This window comes from Belonocnema kinseyi, chromosome 3, assembly GCF_010883055.1.
Source record: "Belonocnema kinseyi isolate 2016_QV_RU_SX_M_011 chromosome 3, B_treatae_v1, whole genome shotgun sequence".
Lineage (NCBI taxonomy): Eukaryota > Metazoa > Arthropoda > Insecta > Hymenoptera > Cynipidae > Belonocnema > Belonocnema kinseyi.
This window is the reverse complement of record NC_046659.1, coordinates 149,452,988-149,467,507: the sequence shown is the minus strand read 5'-3', so window position 1 is coordinate 149,467,507 and position 14,520 is coordinate 149,452,988. Positions and strand designations below refer to the sequence as shown.

General features: G+C 24.3%; 1 protein-coding gene across 1 annotated transcript in view; it reads left to right on the top strand.

Annotated features, from left to right (window-relative positions):
• The first annotated feature begins 748 nt into the window (after positions 1–748).
• Positions 749–14,520, top strand: part of LOC117170060 — a 96,331-nt gene continuing 82,559 nt past the window's right edge. Inside the window, exon 1 of the mRNA XM_033356581.1 lies at positions 749–1,232. Coding sequence (XP_033212472.1) covers positions 1,155–1,232 — 78 coding nt within the window. The 5' untranslated portion in view covers positions 749–1,154. The remainder of the gene's footprint in view (positions 1,233–14,520) is intronic.

Here is a 14,520-nt window from a genome sequence, read left to right as displayed (position 1 = left end):
ATTTCAAAGAATTTTAATAAGTTCCTGGATCCCCGTTTAGAATTTCAAAGTATTTTAATAAGTTCCGGCCAGACGTAAATCCTGTTTCCAGCTCCAAAGTATTTTAATAAGTTCCTAGATCCCCAATTCTTATTTCAAAGTATTTTAATAAGTTCCTGGATTCCTGTTTCCAATTTCAGTGTTTTTAATAAGTTCCCTACGCAGATGTGGATCCCGTTTCCCAACTCCATAAATGCTTTCTGTCAAACATGTATTTTCGCGCATCTTTATGCGCAGGGATCAAAGCCTAATTTATTCTAGTTTAGTTATTTGTTTATCTAGTTATTTTTAAACATAAGTATCAATAAGTTTCAAAAGTCTCGTATTGTTTATAATTCAGTATTCGCTAGTACTGAAAAAGTCCCGGTAATGAAATGTGCTGAATAAATACTAAAAACAGGCGCTAAAATTCAGAATTCCCGCCAGGGTTTCGATTTGCGTTTTTCGACTTTGGAGGTTAGGCACTTGCTTATAAAAAAACTCTAAATTGAGAACCTTTTCTGCGAATCTAGTCAATCTAGAATTTGATTATAATCAGTCAATTTTCAAACTCTTGAAAGAGTTGCTCGTTATTGGTGAGCGCAGTTAAATTTTCAAGATTTAAAAAGAAAAAAACAAAAGATTGTTAGTTCGACTCGCAGTCTCCAGAGCGCGATGACGATGATCACACCCCTGCGCGCTTTATTATTGAGGCAAATGGGAAATCTCTAATGCATTTAATGTCAGCGATCTCGTTGATGTGCAAGGGCGAGTATGAAAATCCGTTTGGGAAATGTTTTTCTAACCTAAAGAGTGTGTGCTCGAGTCTCGGGAGTCGAGATTGGCGCTGGCAGAGATAGTTTATTGGCGTTGGTGTCAACTGGTTGGTATTGGTGGCACCTTGTCAGTGTTGGTGTCAACTCGTTGGGGTGTGTTGGTGTTAGCTCCTGGTGTTAGTTTGCGTTTTGCGAAGCGGTGTTTGCAGTTACCAGTGTGTACTGTGTACACTGCAGTGGAAAAACGTACTTTCGCTGGTCCCGCGTGCGGCTTCTTTATCCCTTTGGTGAAATACGAATTTCGAGCTGGAAGACAAAAGGAAACAACGCGGGAAACAGCTCCTCACTGCCCGCAAAATTATGGAGATATCGAAAGCCCTGCAGGAGGAGATACTGTCGGTGCAAAATAAGCTGAAAAACGCCATACGCGATCATCAGGTGAGTGCCTAATTCAATTTCCGTCTTCGGCAACAAAAATATTTTTTTTTCGACAAATGAAGAATTGCCGAAAGTGTCATTTTTGTGTCATCGGATAAAGTTCGACTCGCAAATACTCGGAAAAGTGTCTTTTGTCGCGTGAGTGTAAAAACCGGAGCAAGTTTCAGATTTGTGCGATTATTTTGAGGGTGAGAGATAGTTGTAATTTATTGATAAGGGTGATAGAATATTGTTCAGCGAAGCGGGTACTTACTTATCAGTGTTGCCAGGTTGCAAAACTAAAAATTTGATTGGATTTGCCTGATGAAAATGGGGTTTTGTTTTATCTTCGAAGAAGTGATTACCGATAATTATGGGTCAAAATTCGCGTGTTGGGAATTTGTGATGCAGCAAACTTTTTGAACTATTTTGCATTATAAAATGTGATGCTGTTTTATTCTGGCTTTGGGTCCACGATACAACTTGGCGAGACTGGTTATAGGTAGCTGAAAAGTTTTCAAGGCAAGGTCAGTTTAGGCAGCTAGAGAATTACCTGCGGATCCCACGATTTGGGATTCAGGTCCAGGTATGTTGTTAGATTTCTGTGAGATGAATCTCAGCAGAATTATAGACTAATTATAGATTAAAAATAACGAATTTCATTTTTTCGCGATTTTCGGGGTGCGTAATTTTATCGGAAAAAGTGATAAATGGCTTGAAAATAATTATCAAATTTTTCAAGCGGACTTAACAATACTGATGACACTACTATTTTCTAAAATTGCTCGATAATGAAATTTTTTCACTTTTCTTTTAAATGTAGTTTACCATTTTTTCGCTGATTGGATAAAATAAAATATTTAAAGTTTTTTTTTTTTATTTCAAAGTTTTGAACAAAATTTAAGACATTTTAAAATATATTTAAAATTTCGAAGGATTTTTAGGGATTTTGCGAGACCTACGGGATTTTATTGGATTTCGAAAGACTTTTAAGGATTACATTTTTTATTAAATTTAAAGAATTTTTTATTTTCCCCTATTTTTTAAGAAACTTCGCCTTTTTATTTATTTTTTTCTACTAAAATATATTTTGCTTCATAACTTTATTTATGGAAAAAGTATAATAATTTTATTGAAAATTCGCGATTTTAGCTTAAAACTTAATTTTTTTTATTCATTGCTGAAAAATCTCTTTTGGTTGAAAATTCGACTCTTGTTAAAAAATTAATCTTTTTTTTATTGAGGGTTCAGCTGTTTTTTTTGAAAATTAGTATTTATTGGTTCAATTCCAATCTTTTTGATTTAAAATTAAAAAAAAAAAATTATTGCAATATCAACTATTAAATTTTTTGTTGAGAACTCATATTTTTTGTTCGAAAATTGAAATATTTTGCAGATAATTCGTCTCTTTCGATTGAAAATTAATTTTTTTTCTTTCGTTGCAGAAAAATCTTTTTTGTGTTAAAATTTCAACTTTTTTGTTCAAACATAACTTATTTTTAGTTAGGGTTTAACTCCTTTATTAAAAACTAGTTTTTTTATTGGATTCGAACGTTTTTTATATAAAATTTAAAAAAATTTGGTTGCAATATTAAATATTAAATTTTCTTTAGAATTCATCTTTTTTGTTCGAAAATTCAGCTGTTTTGTTGAATATTCGCCATTTTGGGTAGAAAATTCAATTATTTGGTTTAAATTTACTTTTTTAACTTTAAAAAAAATTAAATTTCCTTTTTTTTGTTGAAAATTCAAGTATTTTCTGGAAGATTCATCTGTTTCGATTGAAAATTAATTTTTTTTCTTTCGTTGCTGAAAAATCTTTAATTGAAAATACCCTTTTGTTGTATTCAAATGTTTTTGATTTTAAATTAAATTTTTTTTGTTATAATATTAACTATAACCTTTTTTTGTTTAAAATTCAACTGTTTTCTTAAATATTCGCCATTTTGGGTCCATCATTAAAATATCTGACTTAAAATTAACTTTTTTGTTCTAAATTCAATTCTTTTCTAGTTAAAAACTTAATTATTTTAGTTTATAATTAAACAATTTTGTTTCAAGTAATTCTTTTTTATTACAAATTTCACTGTTTTTTTGAAAATTCATTTTTTTGGAGTTTAAAATTCAACTATTTGGTTTAAAATATACTTTTTTTATTTAATATTCAAATATTTTGCAGAAAAGTTGCCTTTTTCGCTTGTAAATTAATTTTTTTTATTACTGAAAAATTTTGTTTGTTGGAAATTTCAACTTTTTAAAAAATATTTGACATTTTGGGTTGAAAGTTAAAATATTTGGTTTAAAAATTAACTTTTTCGTTGAAAATTTAATTCTTTTGTTGATAATTGAAAATTTTTATTCAAAAACCATTTTTTTAATTTCACTGCTCTTTTTAATTCGTCTTTTTGGGTTGAAAAATTAACTGTTTCGTTTATTATTTACTTTATCTTGTTTTTGAAAATGAAATTATTTTGCAGAAAATTAATATTGATTTTTTTGATAATTAAACAATTATATAAAAAAGTAATTCTTTTTTGTTGATAATTGCACTGTTTTTTTTTTAAATTCGACTTTTTGGGTTGAAAATTCAAGTATTTTGTGGAAAAATCATCTTTTTCGCTTGAAAATTAATATGCATTTAGTTGATAAATAAACAATTTTGTTAAAAAGTGAACCTTTTTTTGTTGAGAATTTCACTGTTTTCTAGAAAATTCTTCTTTTTGGGTTTTAAATTCAACTATTTGGGTTTAATTACTTAACTTTTTTGTTGAAAACTCAAGTATTTTACAGAAAATTGTCTTTTTCGCCTGAAAATTACTAATTTTTTCTTTTATGGCTGAAAAATTTTTTGGATTTAAAATTCAACTCTTTTGTTAAAAAATGAATTTTTGTATGAAGATTCAACTATTTGGTTGAAAATCTGTATTTTTTGTTAAATTCAGATGTTTTTAATTATTAAATAAATAATTTTTTTTGGTTTTAATATAAACTATTACATTTTTTTGTTTAGAATTAATCTTTTTTGCACGAAAATGAAACCGTTTTGTTTAATATTTGCTATTTTGGGTTAGAAATTAAAATTAACTTTTTAATTAAAAATGCAATTATTCCGTAGAAAATTTGTCTTTTCGGTTTGAAAACTCATGGCTTAGTAGAAATTTAATCTTCTTTATATTAAAAATTCTTGTGAACATTTTTTTTTTTGGTTGAAATATAATTTAGTACATTTTTTTATGAGAATTCATCTCTTTTATTCGAAAATTAGGTGGTTTCGTTGAATTTTCTTCTTTTTGGATTACAAATTCATTTTTGGTAGAAATATAAACTTTTTGTATCAAAACCAAATTATGTTTTTAATTGAAAAGTTTACTATTTTATTTTTTGTTTAGAATTTATATCTGTTAGTTTAAAATTCAACTCTTTTCTGGAAAATTGGTCATTTTGTATAGAAAATTCGTATTTTTCGACTTAAAATTCCTCGTTTGATAGAAAAATGCTATTTTTTTCCTTACAAATTTAATTATTGTGTTTATAATTCAACAGTTTGGTTAAAAAGTAATTCGTTTTTTCTTGACAATTTTACGGTTTTCTTCAAAATTCATCTTTTTGGGTTGATAATTCAACTGTTTGGTTTAAAATGAACTTTTTTTTTGTTTGAAAGTGCAAGTATTTTGTAGAAAATTCGTTTTATTGCTTCAAAATCCAAAAATGTGCCTAAAGTTTTTTTTTCTCTCATGGCAGAAAAATCCTTTTTGGTTGTACATTCAAATTTTTTTGTTGAAAATTCATTTTTCTGATTGAAAAATTCATGTCTTGCTAGAAATGACGTCTTTTTTATCAAAAATTAATCTTCTTTTGTTGAGGGTTCAACAATTTCGTTTATATTTGGTTTTTTTTGTTGAAATATCAACTATTATATTTTGAAATTCACCTTTCTTATATCAAAACTTAATTATCTTGTTAATAATTCAACCATTTAACAAAAAGTTATTCTTTTTTTCTTGTGGATTTCAGTTTTATCTTGAAGATTTGTCTTTTTTTTTTTGTTGAATATTGTTGAATATTTTGCTGAACATTCGTCTTTTTGTGTTGAAAATTTAAAATGTATTGAATTTTTTTTTCGTCAGGAAAGAAAAATCTTTATTATTTAAAAATCAACGCTCTTGTTTAACATTTGTCTTTATAATATAAAAATTCTAGTTTTCAAAGAATTAATATCTTTTTTGGTGAAAAATTAATCTTCCTTTGTTAAGGGTTCAGCTTTTTGGTTGAAAATCGGTATTTTTTTATTAAATTCAAACGTTTTTTTATTTAAAATATGAATATTTTTTGGTGGAAATATCAACTTTTGCATTTTTTTTGAAAATTCTACTATTATATTTTCGGTTAAGAATTTATCTCTTTTGGTTGAAAATTGATTTATTTTGTTTAAAATTAAACTATTTTGTTAAGAATGTAATTATTTGTGTTTTCAATTTTTTTTTTGTAGAAAATTAACCTTTTTGATTCAAAATTCAACTACATGTTTAAGTTTGAACTATTTTGTTCAAAAAAATTCATTTTATCGTTCGAAGATCTATCTCTATTATTTAAAATTTAACTATTTTACAGAAAATGAACTTTTTTGTTGAAAATTCATATTTTCGGGTTGAAATTTTTACTTTTTGACTTAAACATTTTATAATTTGATTAAATACGCTACAGTTTGGTTAAAAATAATTCTGGATTTATGGAAGATTAACCTTTTTTTTTTGAAAATACAATTATATTTGGTTGAAAATTAACTTTTTTCTTGAAAATTCATATTATTGGTTACTGTTTTCTATTCTCGACAAATCTCTTTGGTACAGTTTTATTTTAAAAAAAAATTATTTATCAATTATAAAATTGTTATTTTTATAAGGAAAAGTTGTCTTAAATAAAATTGTTCAAATAAAAACGCACCATGGAGATTTGTCAAAAATTTATTTTCGATTTTATATTTAGTACATCTTTAAAGGATCTCAAAGTTTTATTTAAAAAGATTCGAGTGGTTTTTACGCGATTTTAATGCCAAACTCGATTAGCAAAATAAATTAATAAAAATATCAAATCTTAATTGCAAAAACAGTTAACATCTCTAATTTATATTTAAAAAATTGTATGCTTATTTTCCTCCTGCCTCGATTTTTTTATTTCTCCTTCTTGTTGACGCATCATGCGAACTTTTTTCTTATTTTTATTTTACTTTTCTATATTTGTTCCTAGTAACAATTAAGAGCCCTTAATAATTCCTTATTAAAAAAAAAGAAAGATGCGTTTAGATTAGAATAATACTGGAAAATTTTCGAAAACAATTTCACTTTGTATTCCTTCCATGTCGTTGTGATATCGATTTATGGCTGAGAATATGAAGACAGTAATAGGCTACTTTCCCCCAATTAGTTGAGTAAAGCAAAAAAAAAAAAAAAAAAAGAAGGAAATTCTATTATGAAATTTCCAGAGGCAGTAACTTTGTTAACGATCTTTCGCAGGAGAGAATAAAATTGTTTGTGTAAAAAAAGTACCGCTGATACCGCAAAGTTTACGCGCATAGTCTTCTGGGTTGTAAATTATCTTTTTTATAAGCTTTGATGGATAAAAAGTCAGCAGAGCGAGTTCCTATAGAAATTTCCTACTATTTTTAGTCAGGGAAAATCTGGAATTCAGTGAACAGTCAGGAATTTTGAAGAAGAAACAATCTTTTGAAATATTTTTGAGCGTTTTAAAATATTCTGAAACATTTTTTATAAATTTCAATAGTTCGAAGGGATTTCAAAGAATTGAAAAAGAATTTTAGTTGTTTAAAACAAAATTCAAAAAAATGTCTAGAGTTTTATAAACTTTCTAGAGGCGTCGAAGGATTTGAAATACTTTGGGGTATTTTAAAAGATTCCCAGAATTTTTAAATAGATTTCAATAACTTGAAGAGATTCTAAATTAATTTTTAAGATGCCAGGGTATTTTTTTTTAATTCCGAAGAACTTTCCAGATTTTTTATGCTTTTAATTAATTTGGAATTTTTTAGGATATTTTAAAAGAATTTTAACGACATTTTTAATAGATTTCAATAGTTTGAAAGGATTCCAAAAGTATTTAAAAGGATTTTATGGTATTTTTAAAAATCCAAAGGAATTTTTTGGAGCTTTAAAAAGTTTTAAGGGATTTCAAATATTTGAAAGTATTTTAAAAGATTCGCAGAATTTTTTAATAGATTTCAATAACTTGAAGAGATTCTAAATTAATTTTTAAGATGCCAGGGTATTTTTTTTATTCCGAAGAATTTTCATGATATTTTCATTCTTTTAAGTGATTTGAAATTTTTTAGGATATTTTAAAAGATTAAAAAAATTTGTTTAAATAGATTTCAGTAGTTTAAAAGGACTTCAAAAGGATTCTAAAGGTTTTATGGTATTTTCAAAAATCCAAGGGAATTTTCAAGAACTTTAAAAAATGAAAAGGGATTTCAAATATTTTAGAGTACTTTGAAAGATTCGAAGAAATTTCGAATAGATTTCAATAACTTTAAATGATTTCAAAGGAATTTAAAGATGCCAGGGTATTTTTTTTTTAATTTTGAAGAATTTTCAAGATGTTTTTATTCTTTTAAGCGATTTAAAATGTTTTAGGGTATTCTAAAAGTTTTTTTTAAAAAAAGATTTCAATAGTTTGAAAGGATTCCAAAAGGATTTAAAAAGATTTTATCGTATTTTTAAAAATCCAAAGGAATTTTCAAGAGCTTTAAAAGATTTCAAGGGATTTCGAAGGATTTCAAATATTTTAGAGTATTTTGAAAGATTTGGAGAAATTTTGAATAGATTTCAATAACTTTAAATGATTTCAAAGGAGTTTAAAGATGCCAGGGTATTTTTTTTTATTTTGAAGAATTTTCAAGATGTTTTTATTCTTTTAAGCGATTTAAAATTTAGGGTATTCTAAAAGTTTTTTTTTAAACTGATTTTAATAGTTTGAAAGGATTCCAAAAGGATTTTACAAGTTTTTATCGTATTTTTAAAAATTCAAAGGAATTTTCAAGAGCTTTAAAAGATTTCAAGGGATTTCGAAGGATTTCAAATATTTTAGAGTATTTTGAAAGATTTGGAAAAATTTTGAATAGATTTTAATAACTTGAAGTGATTTCAAAGGAATCTCAAGATGCCAGGGTATTTTTTTTTTAATTCCGAAGAAATTTCAAGGTATTTTTTTAAAGTGATTTTCCATTTTTTAGGATATTTAAAAAGATTTTTAATGAAATTTCTATTAGATTTCAATAGTTTGAAAGGATTTCAAAGGGATTTAAAAAGATTTTATGGTATTTTTAAAAATCCAAAGAAATTTTAAAGAGCTTTAAAAAATTTCAAGGGATTTCGAAGGATTTCAAATATTTTAGAGTATTTTGAAACATTCGAAGGAGTTTTGAATAGATTTCAATAACTTGAAGAGATTCTAAAGGAATTTAAAGATTTTAGGGTATTTCTATAGATTTCAAGGAATTTTCAATAGATTCTAGTAATCGGAAGATATTCTAATCGATTTTAATGATTTTATGATATTTTTTTAGAAAATTCATTTTTTAATCGTTATAAAAAATACACGTACCAATTTTTAATAGATTTCAATAATTTCAAAGTATGCCAAAAGAGTGGAAAGATTTTAGGGTATTTTTAATACTCTCAAGTAATTTTTAAAAGATTTCAATAATTTGTAGGGTATTAAAAAAAAAACAAACGAAAAATCAATTTATTCTAAGTTCTTTATAATTTTTTGTTATACTTTTAATTTTGTGGATTCATTCGAATTCTTGTAAATCACTCAATTCTTTTTTATTCCTTTGAATTTTTCGCAATTCTTTTTATATTTGCAGAAGTCAATTAATTTTTTCATAATTTTGCATTGTTTTCAATTCACTTGATATTGTTTTTAATTCGCCCTGAATTCCTATTAATTTATCACAATATTATCAAATTCTTTTTTATTCCTTTGAATTTTTCTTAATTAATTTGAAACTTGTCGAATTCAATGCAATTTTTCATATTTATGAATTTTTTTCAATTCTCTTAAATTTTTTTTTTAATTCACTCTGAGTTCGTGTAAATGTATCCTTAATTCTTTCAAATTCTTTTGAATTCTTTGGTATACTTTTGAATTTTTGGATCTATTTAAATTCTACTCAATTAAGTGGACTTATTTTTTTTTAGTTTTTGCTTACCTCATCTTAAAATCTTTTGAAATATCATGGAATTCGTATCCACTTCATCAAATTCTTTTGTATTCCTTTGAATTTCTCTAAATTCTTTTCAAGTTTACAGAATTCCATGAATTTTTTCCTATTTTTGCCTTGTTTTAAGTTGAATTGAATTTTTTTCATCCTGAATTCTTATTGATTTATCCTTTTTTTAAAAATTCTTTTGTATGCTTTTGTATTTTTTTGATTCATTTGAATTCTTCTAAATTCTACTAAATTAAGCAAATTTCTTTTATTTTTATTTATTTCATCCTCGAGTCTTATAACATAGAATTATTAGGCATTTCATCAAATTCTTTTGAATTGCTTTGAATTTTTCTAAATTCTTTTCAGACTTTGGAAATTCAATGCCTTTTTTCATATCTTTGAATTGTTTTCAATTCTCTTGATTTTTTTTAACATCTTGAATTTTATCGAATTCTTAACATTTCCCTTAAATTTCTTTACAATTAAGTTCAGTTGTTTTTAAATCTTAGAAATTTATTTTGAATTTGTTCAAATTCACCTGGAATTTTCATAAATTTCATCAAATTCTATTTAATTTAAAAAAATTTAAAAGAACATTAGTCAAATGTTCAGATATTTTTTTGACTAAAAAATTAGTCACTTTCGATCAGACTTTTGGTTTGCTTTTGTCTTGTTCCATTTATAAAAGATTTTGTGCTAAAAATGCAACAAGATTAGAATTTTGTTTTGTAAATCTTAATTGCCAGTGAAAATGAAAAATATTTATTAAAAAGTAAGGAAATTTTAAAAATTGATTTTACGCGGCCACCCTGTTTCAATTTTATTACACGATAATTTATATTGACATTGTCAGCGAAATTTTAGGGAACATTTTTTACTATATCTGAAAAGCTTTTGTCCTATTTTTGTCGCTCGGAAATAATTTTGTGAAAGTATATATCACGAAAAAACTTTATTTTTGCGAAACCACTTTTAATAAAATATATTTTTTCCCCTCTTTGAAACTATTTCTCGGATAAACAATTTCTAGTCGGTATTATACCGAATTGCAATTTTACGAGCGTACACTTGAGAATTTACCTCTGTGAGACGATTTTCAACAAGTTTCTATCGTCGATTGCATACATAATTTAACAGAGTAACACTGTAGTAGGAACTGTTAGTTTGCTCGTATTGTATGAGTAGTTCATGATTCAAACTGGCAGGATTGTCTTCCTCATGACAAAGGGATGATTGGAATTCTTTCAAAATAGAAATCAATAGTCCCGTCGTAAATTCAGGAATCCAATATTTAAAGAGCTAACGCCCTTTTTTATCGAAAACCAAAGTGTTCTTTATCTTCTTAGATTATAAGATTTGGAAAATGTGAATTTTGAAAAGTTTGAAGAGATTAAAACAATTTTTTTTAAGATTGCCGGGCAAATTTTTAATGAGTTTTTATTTTTAAACATCAATTTTATGAGAATATTTCAAAAAATTACCAAGATCGTCAAAAAAGATTTTGGAGGATTTTAAAACAATTTTTTTATTCAGGCAATTTTTATTAATTTTTGGAAAAATACAATCTTTTTAAAAGATACTTAGAAAGTTTAGAAATTTATTCCAATTTTTAAAGATTTTTTATTTTGAAAAATTATGCTTAAGCGTATTTCAAAACATTTTAAAAGATTTCCAAAATTGTAAAAAGAAAATTGGGAAAATTTTAAAGCAATTTTTCTAATTATCATTTTTTTTTTATAATTCGAGGAAAAATATCATTTTCAAAGGTATTAAAAAAGTTTAGAAATTTATGTAACTTTGAAAAAAAATGTAAGGAGAAATTCCAATCAGCTTAAAAGATACTTAGAAAGTTTAAAAAACAATTTCAAAGATTCAAAAATAATAAAAAATTTGAAATATTTAATATTTTTTTAATTAAAAAAATTAATTTTAAGAGAATCTTCAAAAAAATTTTCAAAATTGTAAAAAGAGAATATGAAAGATTAAATTTTTTTCTAATGAGGCAATTTTGTTTATTTGAGGAAAAATACCATTATTTAAAAAGATATTTAGAAATTTGAAAATAAAAAATGTTTGAAGATTTAAAAACAATTAAAAGTTTGAAAATATTTCCGAAAATGTCAGTTTTCAAAGTTTTTAATGAATTTTGAAGGATTAGAAGAGAATACAAATTTTTTTTTAAGATTTCAGGGACATTTTTTTATGATTTTTTTATTTTGAAAAATCAATTTAAGGAGAATATTTCAAAAAAGTGTCAAAATCGCCAAGAAGAATTTTGGAAGATTTTAAACTAATTTTTATAATTCGGCATTTTCTCTACTTTTAGGAAAAATACCATCATTTTAAAAAATATAAAAAAAGTTTAGAAATTTACGCAACTTTGAAAAAAATTGAAGAAAAAATTCCAATCAGCATAAAAGATACTTAGAAAGTTATAAAAGAAAAATTTCAAAGATTCAAATATAATAAAAAATTTGAAAATATTTCTGAAATTGTAAAACAAAATGTCAGTTTTTGAAGATTCCGAAAGTTTTCAAGACTTTTGAAGTGTTTGTAGAAAATTAAGCAAATTCTTGAGATTCTTGGTGAAATTTTTTATCTTTTTTTTTTTTATTTACAAAAATTAATTTTAAGAGAATTTTCAAAAACATTTCAAAAGATTTTCCAAATTGTAAAAAGAGTCAAAGCTCTAAAAGAGTTTTGAAGGGTTTGAAGACAATACAAACTTTTCTTAAGAATCCAGGGAAAATTTTAAATGATTTTCCTATTTTGAAAAATTAATTTTAAGAGAATATCTTAAAACATGTCCAAAATCGCCAAAAAAGATATCAGAAAATTTTTAACGAATTTTTCTAATTCGGCATTTTCTCTACTTTTAGGAAAAATACCATCATTTTAAAAGATTATTAGAAAGTTTAGAAATTTATTCAAATTTTTTAAAAACTAGGAAAAATTCGAATCATTTTAAAAGATGTCTCGAAAGTTAAAAAAGTTTCAATGATACAAAATTAATTAAAAATTTGAAAATATTTCTGAAAGTGTAAAACACAATGTAACTTTTTGATGATTTCAACATTTTGAAAGAATTTTGAAAGTTGTGAAGAGTATAAAAGGTTTTCTTAAAATTCCTGAGAAAATTCTTAATTTTTAAGCGAATATTTTTATAATTATTTTTGAAGATTTCCAAAACTGTTAAAAGGAAATTTGGAATATTTTAAAATTTTAGGTAAATGCCAATTTTAAAAGATATTTAGAAGGCTTAGAAGTTTTGAAAATTCAAAAGTAATTAAAAAATTCAAAATATTTATAAAAATGTAAAACAAGATGTAAACTTTTGAGGGTTTTTAAAGAATTTTGAACATTTCTAAGAGGGCAACAAATTTTCTTAAAATTTCGGTGACAAGTTTAAGTGATTTTTTCTTTAAAAACATTAATTTTAAGAGAATCTTTGAAAACATTTTGAAAATTGTAATTTTTCGAATTATGCAATTTATATTTTTTAGGGCAATTACCTTATTTTTAAAAGATATTTAAAGGTTTAAAAATGTATGTAAATTTTGTCGAAATTTTAGGTAAAATCCGCATAATTTTAAAAGATATTTATAAGGTGTTGAAGTTTTGAAAAGATTAAAAATTATACAAAAATTTCAAATATTTACAAAATGTAAGTTTTTGAAGATTTTGAATGTTTTTATGAATTTTTAAAGGTATCCAAAAATTGTTCTTTATATTCCTGGGAAAATAGTAAATCATTTTTTAGTTTAAAAATATATTTTTTTAAATAAAAAAAGATGTTTCAAAATTTCTTTAAATAACCTGGAAGATCTTACGGCAATTTTTTATTTTTTCAAAATTTTAACAATAATTCGACTCAGTTTAAAATAATATGTTTAAAAAATTTTCTTCTGGTATATGAATTTCATCTTTTGGTATAAATGGCGATTTTTGGGTTTAGGATTATACTATTTTATTATAAATTCGTCTTTTCTGATTAAATTAAACAGTAATTTGTTTTCATTCCATTTTTTATTGATTAAAAATTGAACGATTTTGTTAAAAATTCGTTTTTTGTTGTTTTGAAATTAATTTTTGAACTCAAAACATAACTATTTCATTTATGGGTGAAAATTGATGTTTTTTAGTTGAAAATTAATATATTTTGTTAAAAATTCGTCTTTTTTTGGTAGAAAATTAATATTCTTGGTTGAAAGTTTACTTTTTTGGTAGGAAATTTAACCACGTGATATAAATGATTTTATTTTTTGTTGACAATTCATACTTTTAAATTGAAAATTCAACTGTTATGTTCAAAATCGAGTATTATGTTGAAAACTTGTCTTTTTAAAAAGTAATTAAAAATTTAAAAAGTTTAAAAATAAAATTTCACAATATGTCGAAACAAAATTTAAAAGCGTTTAAAGCATTTTCCTTACTTTCAAGATAATAAACAAGTTTTTTTTAAGATTCATGGAATATGATTTTTATTTTAAAAAATTAATAATAACAGAAAGAAAACAATATATCAGAACATTTCAAATAATTTTGTGGAAAATCCGAAAAGACTATTTTCAAGCTAAATTTGTCAATTTTGTAACATTATCAAAATTATAGAAAAAATTCGAGTGAGTTTAAGAGATAAGTTTTGAAAAAAGTAAATAATATTTCAAAATTTGTTATGATTAAAAAAAATTTAATCGAAATGTAGATTTTCGAATATTTTGAACAAAAAATTATGATATAGTTTTCAATTTATTTGGTATTAGCGATTGGGTTACACTCGTTCCTACTAAATTTTATTCCACACAAAATATATTGTACACATGTTTACTGATAATATTTTTCCTACACAAAATATTTACTACACATAATTTAATACTGTTATATTTTTCCTACACAAAACTTTTTCTATCCAAATTTTTCCTACACAGAATTTAATCTTGTTAAATACTTTTATTTTTTTCCGACACAAAATATTTTCGACACAAAATATTTCCTACACAAAATTTCTTCCACATAGAAGATTGCCTACACATAATTTTATATTGTTTAATACCAATATTTTTTTCCTACACAAAATAT